The sequence below is a fragment of the Triticum dicoccoides genome, chromosome 2B (assembly GCF_002162155.2).
Source record: "Triticum dicoccoides isolate Atlit2015 ecotype Zavitan chromosome 2B, WEW_v2.0, whole genome shotgun sequence".
NCBI classification, from domain to species: domain Eukaryota; kingdom Viridiplantae; phylum Streptophyta; class Magnoliopsida; order Poales; family Poaceae; genus Triticum; species Triticum dicoccoides.
In genome coordinates this window covers 530,280,097-530,295,916 of record NC_041383.1, presented here as the reverse complement: position 1 = coordinate 530,295,916, position 15,820 = coordinate 530,280,097, and the positions used below count along the sequence as shown (strand labels likewise).

At 45.7% G+C, this 15,820-nt stretch overlaps 2 protein-coding genes across 4 annotated transcripts; both read left to right on the top strand.

Annotated features, from left to right (window-relative positions):
- Positions 1-264: 264 nt before the first annotated feature.
- LOC119364657 (mitochondrial inner membrane protease atp23-like) lies at positions 265-8,745 on the top strand. The gene is made up of 5 exons (XM_037630142.1): positions 265-472; positions 552-667; positions 7,568-7,705; positions 7,818-7,901; positions 8,309-8,745. The coding sequence occupies exons 1-5, from the start codon at positions 331-333 to the stop codon at positions 8,441-8,443; spliced, it is 615 nt and encodes a 204-aa protein (XP_037486039.1). The 5' UTR covers positions 265-330; the 3' UTR covers positions 8,444-8,745.
- A 1,638-nt stretch (positions 8,746-10,383) lies between these two features.
- Positions 10,384-14,803, top strand: LOC119364656 (mitochondrial inner membrane protease ATP23-like). 3 transcript variants are annotated; one of them, XR_005175030.1, is made up of 6 exons: positions 10,384-10,613; positions 10,720-10,835; positions 13,581-13,718; positions 13,838-13,921; positions 14,292-14,494; positions 14,545-14,803. XR_005175030.1 is itself a non-coding variant. In XM_037630141.1 (5 exons), the coding sequence occupies exons 1-5, from the start codon at positions 10,472-10,474 to the stop codon at positions 14,424-14,426; spliced, it is 615 nt and encodes a 204-aa protein (XP_037486038.1). In that variant the 5' UTR covers positions 10,384-10,471; the 3' UTR covers positions 14,427-14,803. The 3 variants fall into 3 exon arrangements, 1 of the variants encoding a protein (XP_037486038.1); XR_005175029.1 differs by having other exon boundaries at positions 14,292-14,544; positions 14,595-14,803; XM_037630141.1 differs by having other exon boundaries at positions 14,292-14,803.
- The last annotated feature ends 1,017 nt before the right edge of the window (positions 14,804-15,820 follow it).

Sequence of the window (15,820 nt, the reverse complement as noted above, 5' to 3'; positions counted from 1 at the left end):
CACAGTGTTGACTAGATTTCTTTATTGTCTTGAGAAGTGATGACCACTCGTGAACCCCCATGCAGCTAGATTGTTTATTCAGCTGGACAGCCCTAGAGCCAGAGGTTAGCCTTGGGCCTCCCGAGAACATGAGGTTCTGATGGATTTTAGTTTTCCCGTGAAAAGTACAGGTTGGCATGTCTTTCCGATGGAACGGGCGACTGAGAATCCTCCAAAACGAACACACTGTTGGTTGAAATTCCTGCGGAAACCAAACATGCAAAAGTTCCTCCGAAAATCCTGTATACCGAACGGAGCCCACGACGCAGCTGCCGCCAGAGGTACAGAACAATGGCGGCCGCCGCAGGCGACGGCGGCAGCGTCCCGCCGAAGACCCCAATAGCGGAGTCGCCTCCCGCTTCTCGTCCGCACGTGACCCGCAATGCCATGCCGTGGGAGAAGTGCGTCGCCGGCGTTCAATTGGCTCTCAAAGGTACGCGCTTGCCCATCGCCCTTTCTTTCTTCCTCTATACGTGCTTGCGAACTCCCATCTCCTTGTCAATTGGTGATAGATCCGAAGGTGGTGTTCCTGAGGGAGCAGATCGAGAAAGCCGGGTGCACCGTATGGCCGACGCTTTTCCGGGCGGCCATCTGCAGGAGCGGCGGGAACTACGCAAGCGGCATGGGGGTATGCTGTTCTTCATTCCTTCTCCCCTCATCATCGGTGCTTTATGGTTGGCACTCCACTTACAGGGGTTCATGTTGGCAATCTAATAAAAAAAATCGATCAAAAGGAGCCTCGCCCCCGGTTCCAATTCCATAGAAAACGAAGCCATACCACCCAACACAACACCATCCAAGACATTAGAGCCCACAGCATCAGACTTCAAACTTCTCCCGGCTTGACTACATGGATTTCATCACTCCTGTGTGGATTCTTCATCAGGTAGCTCAGAGAAGCACACCCTCCATGCTCAACACTAACAACAGCTTTAGCCCAGGATTGACGTTCAGTTTCCTGAGCATCAATTCCCTGAAAAAAGACAGCCTTTTCCCCAAATGGTTCTTTGAGGGATTTTGCCTAGTCCCCCAGAAAACCTACTATCAGATGCCACGCCTGTTTCATAGAGATCCAGGTGCATTTGTTAAAGACAGTCTCCCAGGAACCCTACTGTCAGATGCCACACCTGTTTTTTCACAGAGATCCAGGTGCGTCTGGTAAAAAACTAAGCCATTTCTGCAGTTCCAAAGTCCCCACAGGACAGCATAAGAAACATAATTTAGTTTTTCTTATTTTAAAGCCAGTGAACAGCTAAAGATCTAAAATCTACAATGCTAACACCAAAGATAAGCTCAGCATCATTCTAAATGGATTTAGCAACAATACATTCAAACATTCAATGTACAGATGGTACACTGACTCAATTTCACTACAATGTCTACATTCCAGAGGTTTTGTCATGCCGCTCCTCCTCAGGCTATCACAGGTGATAAGAGCCACAAGAACCCCTGAATCTTAGGGGGGACTTTAAGTTGCTAGACAGCTGGTAACAGGACAGGTTGGACCCCTCTCAAGTTCACAATTGCATATAGGGATTTATAGGAACATACCCCTTTAGACTCATACTACCAAACTAAGCTTTCCTCCTGCTCTACAAATACAACAGATTCTAAGTCTATCCACATGGCCATGAGATCTTCAGTGAAGGTCCTCCTAAAGGTGCACTTCAACTGAATCCCATCCCAGTGCTCAAACAGTCTTATTCGTCTCATTGACCACACAATAGATATCCCAAAATTGTGTGGCCAGAGGAGAGTTGCCAAACCAAATGTCTTCCCCAAAACGAACTGATCTACCATTACCTACATGCCACTTGTATCCAGATTTAACAGCTTGCATGGCCCACACAACCCCTTTCCAGAACTGAGAGGGGTGAGAGTCATGGCAGCAGAGCACATTAGGATTTCTAGTATTATACTTAGCATCTATAACTTTTCTCCAAAATGTTCCTTCCCTTGCAATATACCTTTTGGATATTTGACACTCCCGTACCCCCATGTTCCTTCCTCATGATCATGTTAAGGCCTTCGATATTTGGCACTCCCATAACCCCCGTATTCCTTATGCAAAGAGATGGCCAATTTGGAAGATGATTTTTTTTATTTCCTTCACTATTACTCCACATGCATTTGGCCATTTGAGAATTCACTAAAGCTATAGCCCACTTAGGGAATTTTAAGAAGGAAAGCATGTAATTTGGAATACTGAATAAACAAGACCTAATTAAAGTCACTTTGTCCAACATAGAACGTAACGTGCCTTTCCATCAGCTATTCTAGCTAACATAAAATCCACTAAAGGTTGAAGATCCTCTCTCCTCAACTTCTCAAAGTGTAAAGGTAATCCTAAATATTTCATAGGAAAGTATCATCAGCATATTCTAAACAAGCTACGCCCCCAGGAATAAAGTTTGGACAAGACCTCTAATGAGCCCTACTTTCCACCTTTAGCTAGCATTTCGTCAAAATATCCACAACGAGATTAAACAAGGGAGAAAGAGGGTGCCCTTGCCTAAGCCCTCTATTAGTGGTAAAGAACACTCTCCCCATTAATCTTGCCTCCTATGGTACCATTTTGAGCAATCATGTCAATCCAGTTAATCCACTTGCTACCAAAACCTCGAAAATCCAAGTTAACCTTGTCATATGCCTTCTCATAGTCAATTTTAGGGCATGTTTGGTTGTTAGCCTGGGCTTCGTGCCTGGTAAAAGAGGCTGCCTGCCATCCGCCTGGTACTCCCTTGCTTTTGTGCCTGGTGTGGGCGTGTGGCTGGCCTGAACATCATGTGTTTTGTTGGTGGCCTGGCCTGGTGAAATATTTGAATAATTTACTAGCATGATTGATGGAGATTGAATGCCCATAAGCTCAACGAGGCAGGGAAACAGTGCCCAGGCAGCTACCCAGGCGTCCTTTTTTGAGCGCCTGGTCTAGGCTAAGCGGACTGCCTGGGTCAAATTCCAGGCTAAGCAAAATGTCAGGTAACCAGGCCAGGCTAGCAACAACTTTTGCAGGACAGTAACTGGTAGAAACTAGGATCCTACCGGGTCTAGGGCGTAGGTTGTAGGGGAAGGAGGAGGCTGGACGTGGGCGATCTCGCGGTCGCCGGCGGCTGGGCGCCGTGGCGCGATGAAGAAGAAGCGGCGGCGGCGCAAGAGGCGACTAGGGTTAGGTCTCCCGGCTCCCTTCGGAAAGCCGAGCAAATAATGATTGCTTCTTGCTTGATTAGATTGATACATCTCCTCTCCTTATATAGAGAGGTTTACTTGACTCCCAAGCACCTATAACGATAATTGGGCTAAGCCCCTAATAACGATAAGATAGACTGGGCCACAACTGACTGGGCTAAGCCCCTAACACGCTGGTCATAACACTTCTCCCCGCCTGCTGCCAGTTACTCAACACTTTTCCTGGCAGGTTGAATAGGTCCCCAGAGCTTCTATTTTTTTTGTTTCTTCCCATCCTGATCTTCTTGCTTGTCTTACAGTGTCTGGTCCCTGTCATCAACCTCCAGGCTCTCAAAAACAGGCATAATATCATCAGGTAAGTCAATGTTCAAGCTATATTGTTGCTCTGCTTGAACACCCTCATCTGCATAAGATCCCGTGCCACCTTCCTCTTGTGCTGCACCATTGGATCCTGTAAACTGAATTTTTTGTTCTTCCCCATCACTGGCTTGCTCCATTTCAGTAAGAAGGAACCTACTAATCTCCTTAACAGGATCTTCAGCAGGCATAGTGACCCCATAATCAGATGCCATAACGTTAACCGACTTGTTGTCCCCAGAGCTACCTTGTTCGAAAGCAAGTCACCCCTCTTGCAAATTGGTGTGTCATCCTCAGCAACTTCCTTGGATGTTATCCTTAGCACCTCCACCTCTCTGAGAACCACCACCAGTAAAGCTACCTCCACTCTTGTTGCTACTCCTAGAATTAGCATTACTCTCATTTGACATTCTATCAGACCCAGCATTTCCTTTGTCAGTTTCCATATCACCTTCTCTGGACTGTTGGTTGCCATCATTACCATCATCAGATCCACTCTCACTGGTAACCTTCTCAACTTGTCTCATTAATGGTAATTCCACAGTAATTCTGATCTGAGACATCTTCCCTTCTAACTCGAACAATCTTTCATATGGTATCTTACTAGAATCCCTGCATTTAATTTTCACCATGACCACTTCAACTAAACTATGGAACATTTCTGCCTATCTACATCCAACAGCAGACCAAAAGCAGACACTACTTGATCAAGGATGGACCATTCACACCATTTAGGCAATAATAAACCTCTAAGCTGGATCCAAGTTTCAGTTAATTCCTCAAAATTTTCTAATTCTTCCTTCCAGACTGCAACTCTGACAGTCACATCTTCCTTTGACAGCCCAAAACAGGGATAGCCAGCCACCTGTTCAACTTGAATATGAGGAGTGAACTTAACTAAGAAGGACCACTGATCAAGCTCTCTAATCTGCCAAGGCCAATTGGTTTTATATATTACAGAGAACTCTTTGGCAAGTTCATCCTTAGAAATCTCACCACACTCGGTATATGCAACTCCACAATTCTTGAAAGACCCAATTGCAGGTTACCCATCTCCTGCACTTCTATGTGCTAAAACCTAGCTTAGCTATCCACCTGGTGTGCACTTGATTTGCATATGAAACAGATTTTAGGTCTCTTACACATGGGTTTTGTGATGTTTTGGGTTATCACAATTGAAATACAGCACCTGAGCATACTCAGTAAACTCCTCCTCTCCAACCTCTCTGCTAGTGCCAGCACCATTGGGGTTTCCTGCAGCCATCTGGGATGGTTTTTCAGCGTTCTCCTTATGAGCATCCTTGGGCTGCCCTTCCTAGCTCTGTTGTTGCTGATGTTGAGGCTGACCAAGAGGTACCCACTGATTGCCTTGCGGAAACACAGGAGGTGGGTACTGAGGATAAGAACCATCAGGTAATCAAACTGCGAAGGAGGAGGCGGCTGCTGTGGACGCGTGCCCCCCTCTCCCTTCCTCCTCTACCTTTGTTCCCCTTAGCCATCCTAACCCTAAGCAGCAGAAGCTGGAAATCAAGGCGCTCCCAACCCAAGATGTTCGCAAGCAGCTGAAACCCACCTTCTCACCGAATTCTTTGTCCCAGATGATCGTGAGCAGCTGAACTCACATTCTCACCGAATTCCTTGTCCCAGATCCCAGAAGGAAAGCAATCCTCGATCCCAACGCAACAAACAAATCTTGTTGGATCCACACTGCCACCCGTGACTTCTCTCGGTCTCGGCAGGGGAAAAAGGCTCCCACGACTGTCCAAAATGGTCTAACCCCACCGCAGACGCTGACAGCCGGACCCAACGCACATCTGACCCCAACCCTGGAAACCCTCACGGTAGCCTTCTCCTCGTCCACGCCAGCAACCCTTGAATTGGAAACCGGCAGAGTCATCAAGGACCAACAATGGTGAATCCGCAAACATGATCCCAACACAACCACATGACCAGCAATATGTCGAGCACCTGAAGATGTTCTCGACAAATCGCAGATTGCAGCACTATCCTCTGTAGGAATTGACTTAGAACCCAAATGCACCCTCCATCGTCCCCGCCGGCAAATCCACGACGCCTAATCTAATCTGAACAGCCTCCATCGTGCTTGCTGAACTTTGAATGTCGAGGTGGCCTATTCCGCAGCCCGCGCTAGAATCTGCTTCGCTGTCAGTGCTTTGCTTTGTTGGAACAAGCGACTTCACTCCACTGTAATCTTGTCCAGAATCCGCAAAGCCAGCTTGAGCCTGATCTTCTCCAATGCTCGATCTGCGTGAGCTACCGCGTCCATCAGCGCTAAGAGCTCCTGACCCGTCAGTTGCCTCCCCCTCCCATGCGGATCCATAGATTCTCCCTTGGGACCACTTAGGGAGCCTAGGATTTGAATCAGGAGACACACCAAGCACAACCCCGAGACCCACTCTTGAACGAGGTGTTAGGGTATGCCGAGGTAGATGAGAGAACACGGCAGCAAATCCAAGACGCATAATCTAACCTGAACAACCTCCCTCGTGCTTGCTGAACTCTGAATGTCAACATGGCCTCTTCCGTAGCCCATGCCAGAAGCTGCTCCGGTGTCAGTGCTTTGCCCTGTTGGAACAAGCGACTTCACTCCACTGTAGTCCTGTCCAGAATCCGCGAAGCCAGCTTGAGCTTGACCTTCGCCGCTCGATCTGCGCAAGCTACCGCGTCCATCAGCGCTAAGAGCTCCTGACCCTTCAGTTGCCTCCCCCTCCCATGCGGATCCATAGATTCTCCCTGGGGATCACTTGGTGAGCCCAGGTTCAAATCACCAGATCTCTCAGGAGACACACCAAGCGCAACCCCGAGACCGACTCAGTGAGGCGAGGGGGCATGTCGAGGTAGGGGAGAGAATGCCCGAGAGGACATATGGTGGATTTCATTGGAGCGGGGAGAAGCCCGGTGAGCTAGGCGGGGTGGACAGGGGTAGGTGGTGAGGAGGCGACAGGTGTCGCGAGAGCGATTATGGGCAAGTGGTAGTCTACTCTTCTTTCTTTTGGTTAATCGCAATCTAATAATTTGCGCCGCCGCTATGTTTGGAGCCATGAAGTGTCTGCGGTTGTCACAAATCATAACAATTCCATGCAAACCAGAGTGTACTATGGTCTGTACTTCTGTAAATTATAGTGCTTTTGTTGTTTGGGGACATGTTTTAGCAAAAGATTAACTAGGGTAATATTGGGTTGTCAAGATATGGGTGAGGAGATAATTGTCTTGTATGAATCTTGAAAGCATTCACTTGGTAGGACAACCAAAGTTGTGAATTTTACCTGGGTGTTAAATATTTGAACTGAAGTGTTCAAAAGATAGGTTCATCTGTTTTATGTATGTGAATGGAATTTTTCTTTGAAATGCATGTAAAATTCACATTTGCACCTCAGTCAGCAACATTTACGGCAAGGGTAGGCCAAGCTGGTTCCTGTTTTCTTGTTATCGGTACATGTTGACAGGATTTGCTACTGCCCTATTTGTAAATTTTTCTCCAAAAAATTTTGGGCAGCCCTAAAATACAACACCAAGTGCTGCAAATATACAGCAGCCGTGCGGCTGCCACAAAATTTTAGCGCAGTGGGGGGCCATGCAGGACCATAAAAAAACGGCTGTTTTACATCACTGCGTGCCAAAAAAGCTGCTCCAACAGCTGCCCTAAAATAGGACAGCCACAAAAAGACAGATGTGATGTATTTTAGGGCACCAATTTGAGGGCAGCTGTTGGAGATGAACATTTTCTGGTTCTCTAAAAACAACTTTTTGGTGCCCCAAATTTTATTCCAACCACTTTTTTTCTGCCCTATTATAGGGCTGCTGTTGGAGATGCTCTTTAGCAACTAGTATAAGCCAGTGCAATTGCCTGACCTTATATTAGTTTCTCAAAATTCTTTGATTGGCCTTTTTCCTTGTGGATTCTATTTTAAGTGAACTATTGATGAGAGAGCTGCTCTAATATTTTCCAGTTATTTATGTTCAGGTAGTAGTTTGCTGTAATCACATGCGAAGGCAAGATGAGATAACTCAGGTCATAATTCATGAGTTAGTACATGCTTATGATGACTGTGTTGTCAAGAACATCGACTGGAAAAACTGCGCTGACCACGCTTGCTCTGAGGTAGTGAAATACTTGTCATATAAATGGAAGTTATTGGCATGTTACTGTGCCACTGAAACTTATGTTCTGTTGTGAGTTATTAATTGGCTTACATTGTGTTATTTATTCTTAGATTCGAGCTAATCATCTTAGTGGCGATTGCCATTACAAACGTGAACTGATGAAAGGCTTCCTGAAGATAAAGGGGCATGAGCCAGTAAGTATTTTTTTTAACAAAAGCAAAACAGCCTTTTTGTTGTCCTGTTATTGAGCTCATACCACATATGGCATTGGTTCTCTGTTAGCAAGTTACAAACTTTGAATAGTTAAATATTAGTGAATCACTATTGGTAACTATTGAAATTGTTTACAGTTTCCCTGTGGGAGCCTTTTTGTTGTCCTGTTATTGAGCTCATACCACATATGGCATTGGTTCTCTGTTAGCAAGTTACAAACTTTGAATAGTTAAATATAGTGAATCAATATTGGTAACTATTGAAATTGTTTACAGTTTCCCTGTGGTTCTTGACTTGTTATCTAATGAGCGTGATTTTCCTATTTTCGTTTTTATTTTGCCTATCGGATATTTATGTCTGCTGTGACGTTTTTTCTGCATTTCTGAAGGAATGTGTCAAAAGACGTGCGCTGCTTTCTGTCAAGGTGAACCCGCACTGTTCAGAAAAAGATGCAGAAGCTGCAGTTGAGAAGGTGTGGGATATGTGCTACAACGACCCACGCCCGTTTGATAAGGCTCTATGAAGTGAAAGCTGGTAGGGCAGTTTTGTTAACTTTCAGACGGGTTCTATCAAGTGTATCCTGTGGGACAGTCTAGTTTCCCTTCAGACGGGCTCCATGTAAGTACTTCAGCAAAGCGTTGCAACAAAATCTGGAAATTTGGTGCTGGGGCAAAACTTTGAATGTCATGATATTAGCCCAGACAATCTAACAGATTATTCCATGTAATCCAATTGTTTTACATGGCATATAGTGAAAGTTCACTGAGCTCTAAATAAGAGTGGGTGTGAATGATTAATTCTTTATACCAGCTAAATATTGCTTCCCTTTTTTCTTCCTTTTTGAAATTTCAGTCCTTTGGAAGTGCATTTAGAACTACAGGGATGCCGACAATGTGGCGTCGGTTGGCTCGTGCGCTGTGTGGGCATGCGAGGGCGCGTGATGGTGCGGCATGGCTGCGCAGGGAGGCGTTGTGTTGGCGCTTTGGGTGTTCAGGCAGCCCGGATTTGGTGCCTAGATGTCCGGGCAACGCCTTGGGTTGCTCAGATCTGGTGAGAAGAGGACGCGTCAGTGTAGTGCGTCAGCGATCGGGCCTGAGCAAGGGTGAGAGTGACGTGGTGCTTCCGCGTCATGAAGGTGGAAGGTTGGATGGCTCATCAGGGGCCTGTTTGGTTCCAAATAAGTCACCAACTTATAAGTCAAAAAGTGAAAAAAGTGACTTATTTTGCTAAACAGACCCGGCCTCCTAGGTCAGATGATGTTGTCGCCATTGGCTTTGACATGGCATTGTGTTTCTGGGCATCATCTTGGAGTTGGACGCACGACTCGTGGAGGTGGTCGGTTATGACTAGCGTGACATCTCCGTGGAGGCAGCCGGAGTACCCTTCACATGCAAGCAGCCCCAGGTGGGTTATGTGGCAACCTCGTGGGATCAGAGTGACGTATGTTTGCTCCATTGGACATAGCTTTCTTCTTGGATGTCATTGGGTTTCATGGATATGCTTGGCAGCCTAGATTGACACAATATTTTTTGGTGTGCACTCTGGCAGCAGCGAAGGCGCTCGGTGCCTGACATGGATGTGTAGTGGGTTGTTGGCCTTTTGGCCCGTTATATGTATTGTGCTGTTTTTGGCCTAGTCGAGCTAGGCAATGTTTAAGTTTTCACTCGGCATTCCTCAATAAACTGATTAACCTTTCTTTTCTTCTTTTTTTGGCACTTGCATTATGCAATGCGTTCCTCGTACCAGGTTGTTACTTGTAATACTCCTTTCTAATCAATGGATTTGGCAAGTAACATTCGAAAAAGAAGGTTGAACAGAATACAATTCACTTTACGACATAGGCCACGAACAAAATAGAAAATAACAACAAGACCCTTTGGATACATGTCTAAATGTCGGCACACATCATGAGCTTTGTCTCGAACTGCCACAATGACGCAGAGCATCTGAAAGGATCGAGATGTTGACTAAAATGAGGGGGGTGAATAGGAAATTACAAAAGTTAAGCTTAACTTTCAAATTTCAGGTCAATACAGATAAAATAGGTTCTCTAAATGTGAAACTAAATGTACACAACCTATGACAAACGAGCTCAAAGCAAAGTATGCTAGCAGTCCACGGCCAAAAAAATTGACTTGCACCTGAAAAATCAGTTGACCTACAAATAGCCGCTCATTTTTTCAGTTTTCTTTCTGAGACAATGCTCATTTTTTTAGTGATGGAGAGATAAATCGCTAGCCATTTTTTTAGGATCAGTTTTTTTTTTTGAGATCTTTTGAGGATCATTTTTTTTTTGAGGATCAGATAAATCGCTAGCAACGAGGGGACCAACGCCTCCCTACATCGCGTAGCCCAGCATTAGCTTTCTTGCTTAGCCCAGTTACCTTCCGGCCCATCCAGTTTTGCACGTCCCGAAGGGTTCAGTCGCTAGAGATCTTTGCCTAAAAAAAAACAAAGTCGCTAGAGATCCGAACTTTCTGAAGACCTAAACCCCCTCTGTCTTCTCGGCCTCCGGAGCCCACGACGCAGCCGCCGGCAGAGGTAGAAAACAATGGCGGCCGCCGCGGGTGACGGCGGCAGCGTCCCGCAGAAGACCACCGGGGCGGAGGCACCTTCCGCCTCTGACCCGCCCGTACCCCGGCATATCATGCCGCACGAGGAGTGCGTCGCCGGCGTCCGCTCGGCTCTCAAAGGTACGCGCTTGCTTACGCCTCCACTCACCCACCGCCGCTTCTTTCTTCCTCTCGGCGTGTCTGTGAACTCCATCCCCTGACTCGCCTTGTCGATTCTGGTGGGTAGATCCGACGGTGCGGTTCCTGAGGGAGCGGATGGAGAAAGCCGGGTGCACCGTGTGGCCGATGCTGATCCGGGCGGCCACCTGCGCCTCTGCCGGGGGCTACGCAAGCCGCGAGGGGGTATGCTGTTCTTTCATTCCCTCCCCCCCTTACTATCGTTGCTTTATGGTTGGCACTCACTTACAAGGGTTCATGTTGGCAATCTAATAATTTGCATTGCTGCTATCTTTGGAGATAGAAAATGTCTGCGGTTGTTCATAAGTCATAACAATTCGTGCAAACTGAGCGTACTATGGTCTCTGATTTTGTAAATTACAGCGTTTTGTTGTTTGGATACATGTTTTAGCAAAAGATTAACTAGGACATTGTTTCGTTGTCAAGGTTTAATTGAGGAGATAATTGTCTTGACTGAATCTTGAGAGCATTCACTTAGAAGAACAACCAAAACTGTGAATTTTTCTCAAGTGTTAGTATCTCCAACAGATGATGTACAATAGGGCAAGTGCCCAAAAAACTCCTTTTTAGGCCATTTGGACCCAAAAACAGTGCTGCAGCAGATGATGTATCTGCAAATGCTGCTGCAATTTTTTTGGGCAGCTCCATATTTTGGCACCAAGTGCTGCATATTTGCAGCACTCCAGCCGGCTGCCGCAAAGTACGTCAACAGCCGCGTGCAGACCAACTGTCACTCTTAAAGTTCCCGCCGCTGCACCCACCTCTCCCACACGACCGCCGCCGGCGGGATCTCGCCATTCCACGCCGCAGCCACGCAGCCGCGAGCCCGCCGTCCTCCCTGGGCTCAGCCATAACTCCGCCGCCCAATCCCGCCGTTCCGGACGGCCGCAACAGCCCTGCCACTGTCGTCGATTCGGGATCCGCCGCCGCCTTGGATTGCGCTGATTCTGGCCATTTGACACCCCTTTGCTGCCCTTAATGGTCACTGCAGCATCACTGCTCACCGTTGAGGTTGATTAGCGGCCGCCTCGACCACCACTTGACCGCCTGGATCTTTTGGCTTTCGGACGGCGCGGCAGCAACGGAGGCTTGAGAAGACCAACCCTTGGCCATTCCTAGCCGGCGCGGCGACCACCTCGGCCTTGACGAGCAGCCGGCTGGATTTCTCCTCCTTGCGCACTAGGTGTTCAACCAAAAGCCTCAAAGGTAAAAAAAAATGTTTTTTTTTGTCGTGATACAGGAGCAGGCTGTAATGGAAAGTATTGTGTTGTAATGAGTTCGTTCGAGTCCTCTCCTTGGGATGTTCCTCCTCCGTAGAATATGAGATGAATGAAGACGAGGCCATTGCTTTGATCAGGATGATGTACATGCATAAGAACAAGAGGCCGAAGCATGGTAATTCCATTGTCGGCCGTGAGGTGATTCGTAGGTTGAGGCAAGATGGGCACAATAGACTGATGCTCAACTATTTTGGTCCAAATCTGGTGTATCCATAGATAATTTCGACGCTGGTTTCGGATGTCTCCAGATTTGTTCCTTCAGATTGCCAACTGTGTGAAACAGCATGATCGGTTCTTTGAGCAGAGGAGGAATTGCGGCGGAGATCTTGGACACAGCACTATCCAGAAGGTGACTACATCATTATGCATGATGACATCTGGTGTTCTGGCAGATTTCACTGATGATCACTTGGTAATAGGAGAGAGCACTTCAATCTTGTGTGTCAAGAAATTTGCAAAGGCGGTGGTTGAAGTGTTCGTCTGGAGTATTTGAGAGCACCCAATGCTCAGGACACTCAGAGGCTTTTGAGTGCCCTATTATACACCATCTGTTGGAGATGCTCTTAGTACTATAGGTAAAAGATAGGTTGATCTGCTTTATGTAGTTGGTTGGAGTTTTGTCTTTAAATTTTATTTAAAGTTTACGTTTGCATCTCTGCCAGCAACATTTCGACAAAGGTAGACCGAACTGGTTCCTTTATTCATGTTATCAGTACAGGTTGACCGGATGCTATGTTTCTAGATTTATTTGCTATAAGTTCTTTGCCTACTTAAAATTGCATGTTTTATGTGTATGTTGTAGCGTATTGGATCAATGAAACTTCAGTTATATTGGCAGCTTATAACAATTTTATGTAAGAACCTGGCTTTAGTGCGATGTTCATGCTATCACCTTAAACACGTCTCCCTTAGTCTTCATGCCTCATGCCCTCTTGGTCCGTTTCCGGCCTCGTGCAGGACAGTGCTGTTGAAGTGTATATGTGGATTGCCTAGCCCTTTCCTCAGTTCGGAATTTTGGTTGTGTTGGCTAGTGCATGAAGCTTAGCATGTGCTACTCTTCCCTTCCCCCTTGCCTTCTCCCACTTCTCTCTCCTCCATTTTTGCAATGCCAGCCGCACTGCTGTCTGCTGTCTGTCCCCACCGCCTCCAGCGGTGCAAGTCGGGGGAGCCACCGTGCCCCGATATCAGCAACCTCGTTGCCATTGAGCTTAACGCTGGGCAGCCCCTCCCCCATCGCTTCTTCGTCCTTCTTCACCATGCCTTCCTTTTCCTTCTCCGCCGTGCGCCACGCTATAAGCCACAACAAATATTCGCGCGGTATTTTTTCCCATTATGTATTGTATGGATCCCTTAACTAAGATTGTATGGACCAAGTTGTCGGCTAACCATTATAGCAGTCTTGTTGTTTTCCCTCAATGGTATTTTTTTTCTTTGTTGGCCCTTCATAGTATATTACTCCGATCCAGATTAGTTGTCGTACTAAATCAGCAACAATTAATATGGATCGGAGGGAGTATATTATTTTCCTCAAAATTCTTCGATTGGCCTTACATCTTTTCTTGTGGATTCTATTTCAAGTGAACTACTGACGAGAGAACTGCTATAATAATTTCCAGTTATTTATGTCCAGATAGAAGTTTGCTGTAATCACATGGAATATCCCGATCAGATAACTCAGACCATAACTCATGAGTTAATACATGCTTATGATGACTGTGTTGGCAAGAACATGGACTGGACGAACTGCGCTCACCATGCTTGCTCTGAGGTATCAAAGTACTTGTCATATCAATGGAATTTATTGGCATGTTACTGTGCCACATAAACTTATGTTTTGTTGTGAGCTGTTGGTAATTAATTGGCTTACACTGTGTTGTTCATTCTTAGATTCGAGCTAATCATCTTAGTGGCAATTGCCATTACAAACGTGAACTGATGAAAGGCTTCCTGAAGATAAGGGGGCATGAGCCAGTAAGTTTTTTTTACAGAAAGCAAAACTGCCTTTTGCTTCTTTTTTGTTATTGAGCTCATACCACATATGACATTGATTCTCTCTTTTGTATGCGAATCCTGTCTTCTCTAGTGTCTCTGCAGCTTCCAAGTTCCATACATCCATCATCTTTGTGTACAGCCTATTCAGTTCAATTGAACTTCTATTAGCAAAGTTACAGACTTTGAATAATTAAATATAGATAACCATTATTGGTATTAACTATTGGTATTTTTTACAGTTTCCATGTGGTTCTCGACTTTAGCTAATGAGCATACTTTTCCTATTTTTATTTCAAATTTTCCAATTGAATTCTTTATGCCTGCTGTGACCTTTTCTGCATTTCTGAAGGAATGTGTTAAAAGACGTTCGCTGGAATCTGTCAAGAACAACCCTTACTGTTCAGAGACAGCTGCAAAAGATGCAATTGAGGCTGTGTGGAATATATGCTACAACGACACACGCCCGTTTGATAGGGCTCCATGAAGTGCAAGCTGTTAGAGAGTTTTGTGTCCTTTCAGATGAGCTCTACGAAGTTCAAGCCTGTGGGACAGGTTAGTTTCCCTTGAGATGGGCTCCATGAAGTACAAGCCTGTTGGGACAGGTTAGTTTCCCTTGAGATGGGCTCCATGAAGTACAAGCCTGTTGGGACAGGTTAGTTTCCCTTCAGATTGTACTTCAGCAGAGCGTTGCAACAAAATCCGGAATTTTGGCGCTGAACCAAAACTTTGAATGTATATTAGTCCAAACAATGTAACAGATTATTCCATGCAATTGAATTCTTTTGCATGGCACATTGTGACAGAGTTCACTGAGCTCAAAATAAGACTAGGCGTAACTGATTAGTTCTTTTGCCAGGTAAATATATTGTTTGAGGTATTCCCTTCTTTCATCCTTTTTTGAAATTTGAATCTTCTGGAAATGCATTTTTAGAACTAATACACAGACCCCGGTCAGAGTTATTCTGCTAATATCATTTTTCTGCATTTCGACCTCCAACCAAGTCAATAAGACATTCAAGCCACTGTCGTGCTATATTCACAATATTATTATTAATAATGTCCCAAACTACCATCTACTACCTCTGTACCAAAATATAAGATGTTTTTTTTGCAGTTTTTAAACATTTTGGTATGGAGGTAGTATTGGAATAGTCAGTAGCTCGAAATCTTCTGCCGTCACTAGCCGTGGAGCGGAGTGACGCCGAACGGGGCCTAAATGTTATGATTTTACCACAAGTTTTTTATTTCAAAACTTTACTAGTAGTAACTGTTATACCCTGGAAATCTAGAATGTTCTATAAACACTTAAACAGGGCAATAATGTACATGCAGCCCATGTTGGGCATGCTATGATAATTACTACTCCTCCGTTCCATAATGTAAGACGTTTTTTGACACTACACTAGAGTCAAAAAACGTCTTACATTATGGGACGGAGGGAGTAGATGATGTCAAGATTTTGATGCAGCAAATAGCATCGACAATATCATGCCATATCCACCCGGCCAATCCCCATCACGAACCCGTTTCACTTTTGCAAAGCATCAGGGCACCAAAGTGTCCATAGGCAGCAACAACTCTACCCCTGTTTCAGCTAAAGACAAGGCGAGCACGGCTAATCCAGCTACAGTATACTCCGTATGAATCTACAAACAGTAGCTACCCAATGATGCGGCGTTCATGAGTGGCATGCCGATGTTGACGACAAGGTAAAGAAAGGCAAAGGAAACCAAATCCCCAAAAATGTTTGCCCTCGATCAAGGCATGATCCATCCATCCTAATCATCACTGTCAATCTAGCTAGCTAGCTCTAGGTGGCCACTTTCACGAACTATCAGGGTACTTAAAGCGGCAACACCCCAATCCCATGAGGCTAAG

What these genes read in the sequence shown, in the direction of transcription:
- LOC119364656 (XM_037630141.1), top strand. Translation starts at nt 10,472, where the DNA reads ATGGCGGCCGCCGCGGGTGACGGCGGCAGCGTCCCGCAGAAGACCACC. An exon ending in CGTCCGCTCGGCTCTCAAAG is followed by an intron (nt 10,614 to 10,719) that starts GTACGCGCTTGC and finishes TCTGGTGGGTAG; the next exon opens with ATCCGACGGTGCGGTTCCTG. An exon ending in AGATAAGGGGGCATGAGCCA is followed by an intron (nt 13,922 to 14,291) that starts GTAAGTTTTTTT and finishes GCATTTCTGAAG; the next exon opens with GAATGTGTTAAAAGACGTTC.
- LOC119364657 (XM_037630142.1), top strand. Translation starts at nt 331, where the DNA reads ATGGCGGCCGCCGCAGGCGACGGCGGCAGCGTCCCGCCGAAGACCCCA. An exon ending in CGTTCAATTGGCTCTCAAAG is followed by an intron (nt 473 to 551) that starts GTACGCGCTTGC and finishes AATTGGTGATAG; the next exon opens with ATCCGAAGGTGGTGTTCCTG. An exon ending in CTGACCACGCTTGCTCTGAG is followed by an intron (nt 7,706 to 7,817) that starts GTAGTGAAATAC and finishes ATTTATTCTTAG; the next exon opens with ATTCGAGCTAATCATCTTAG.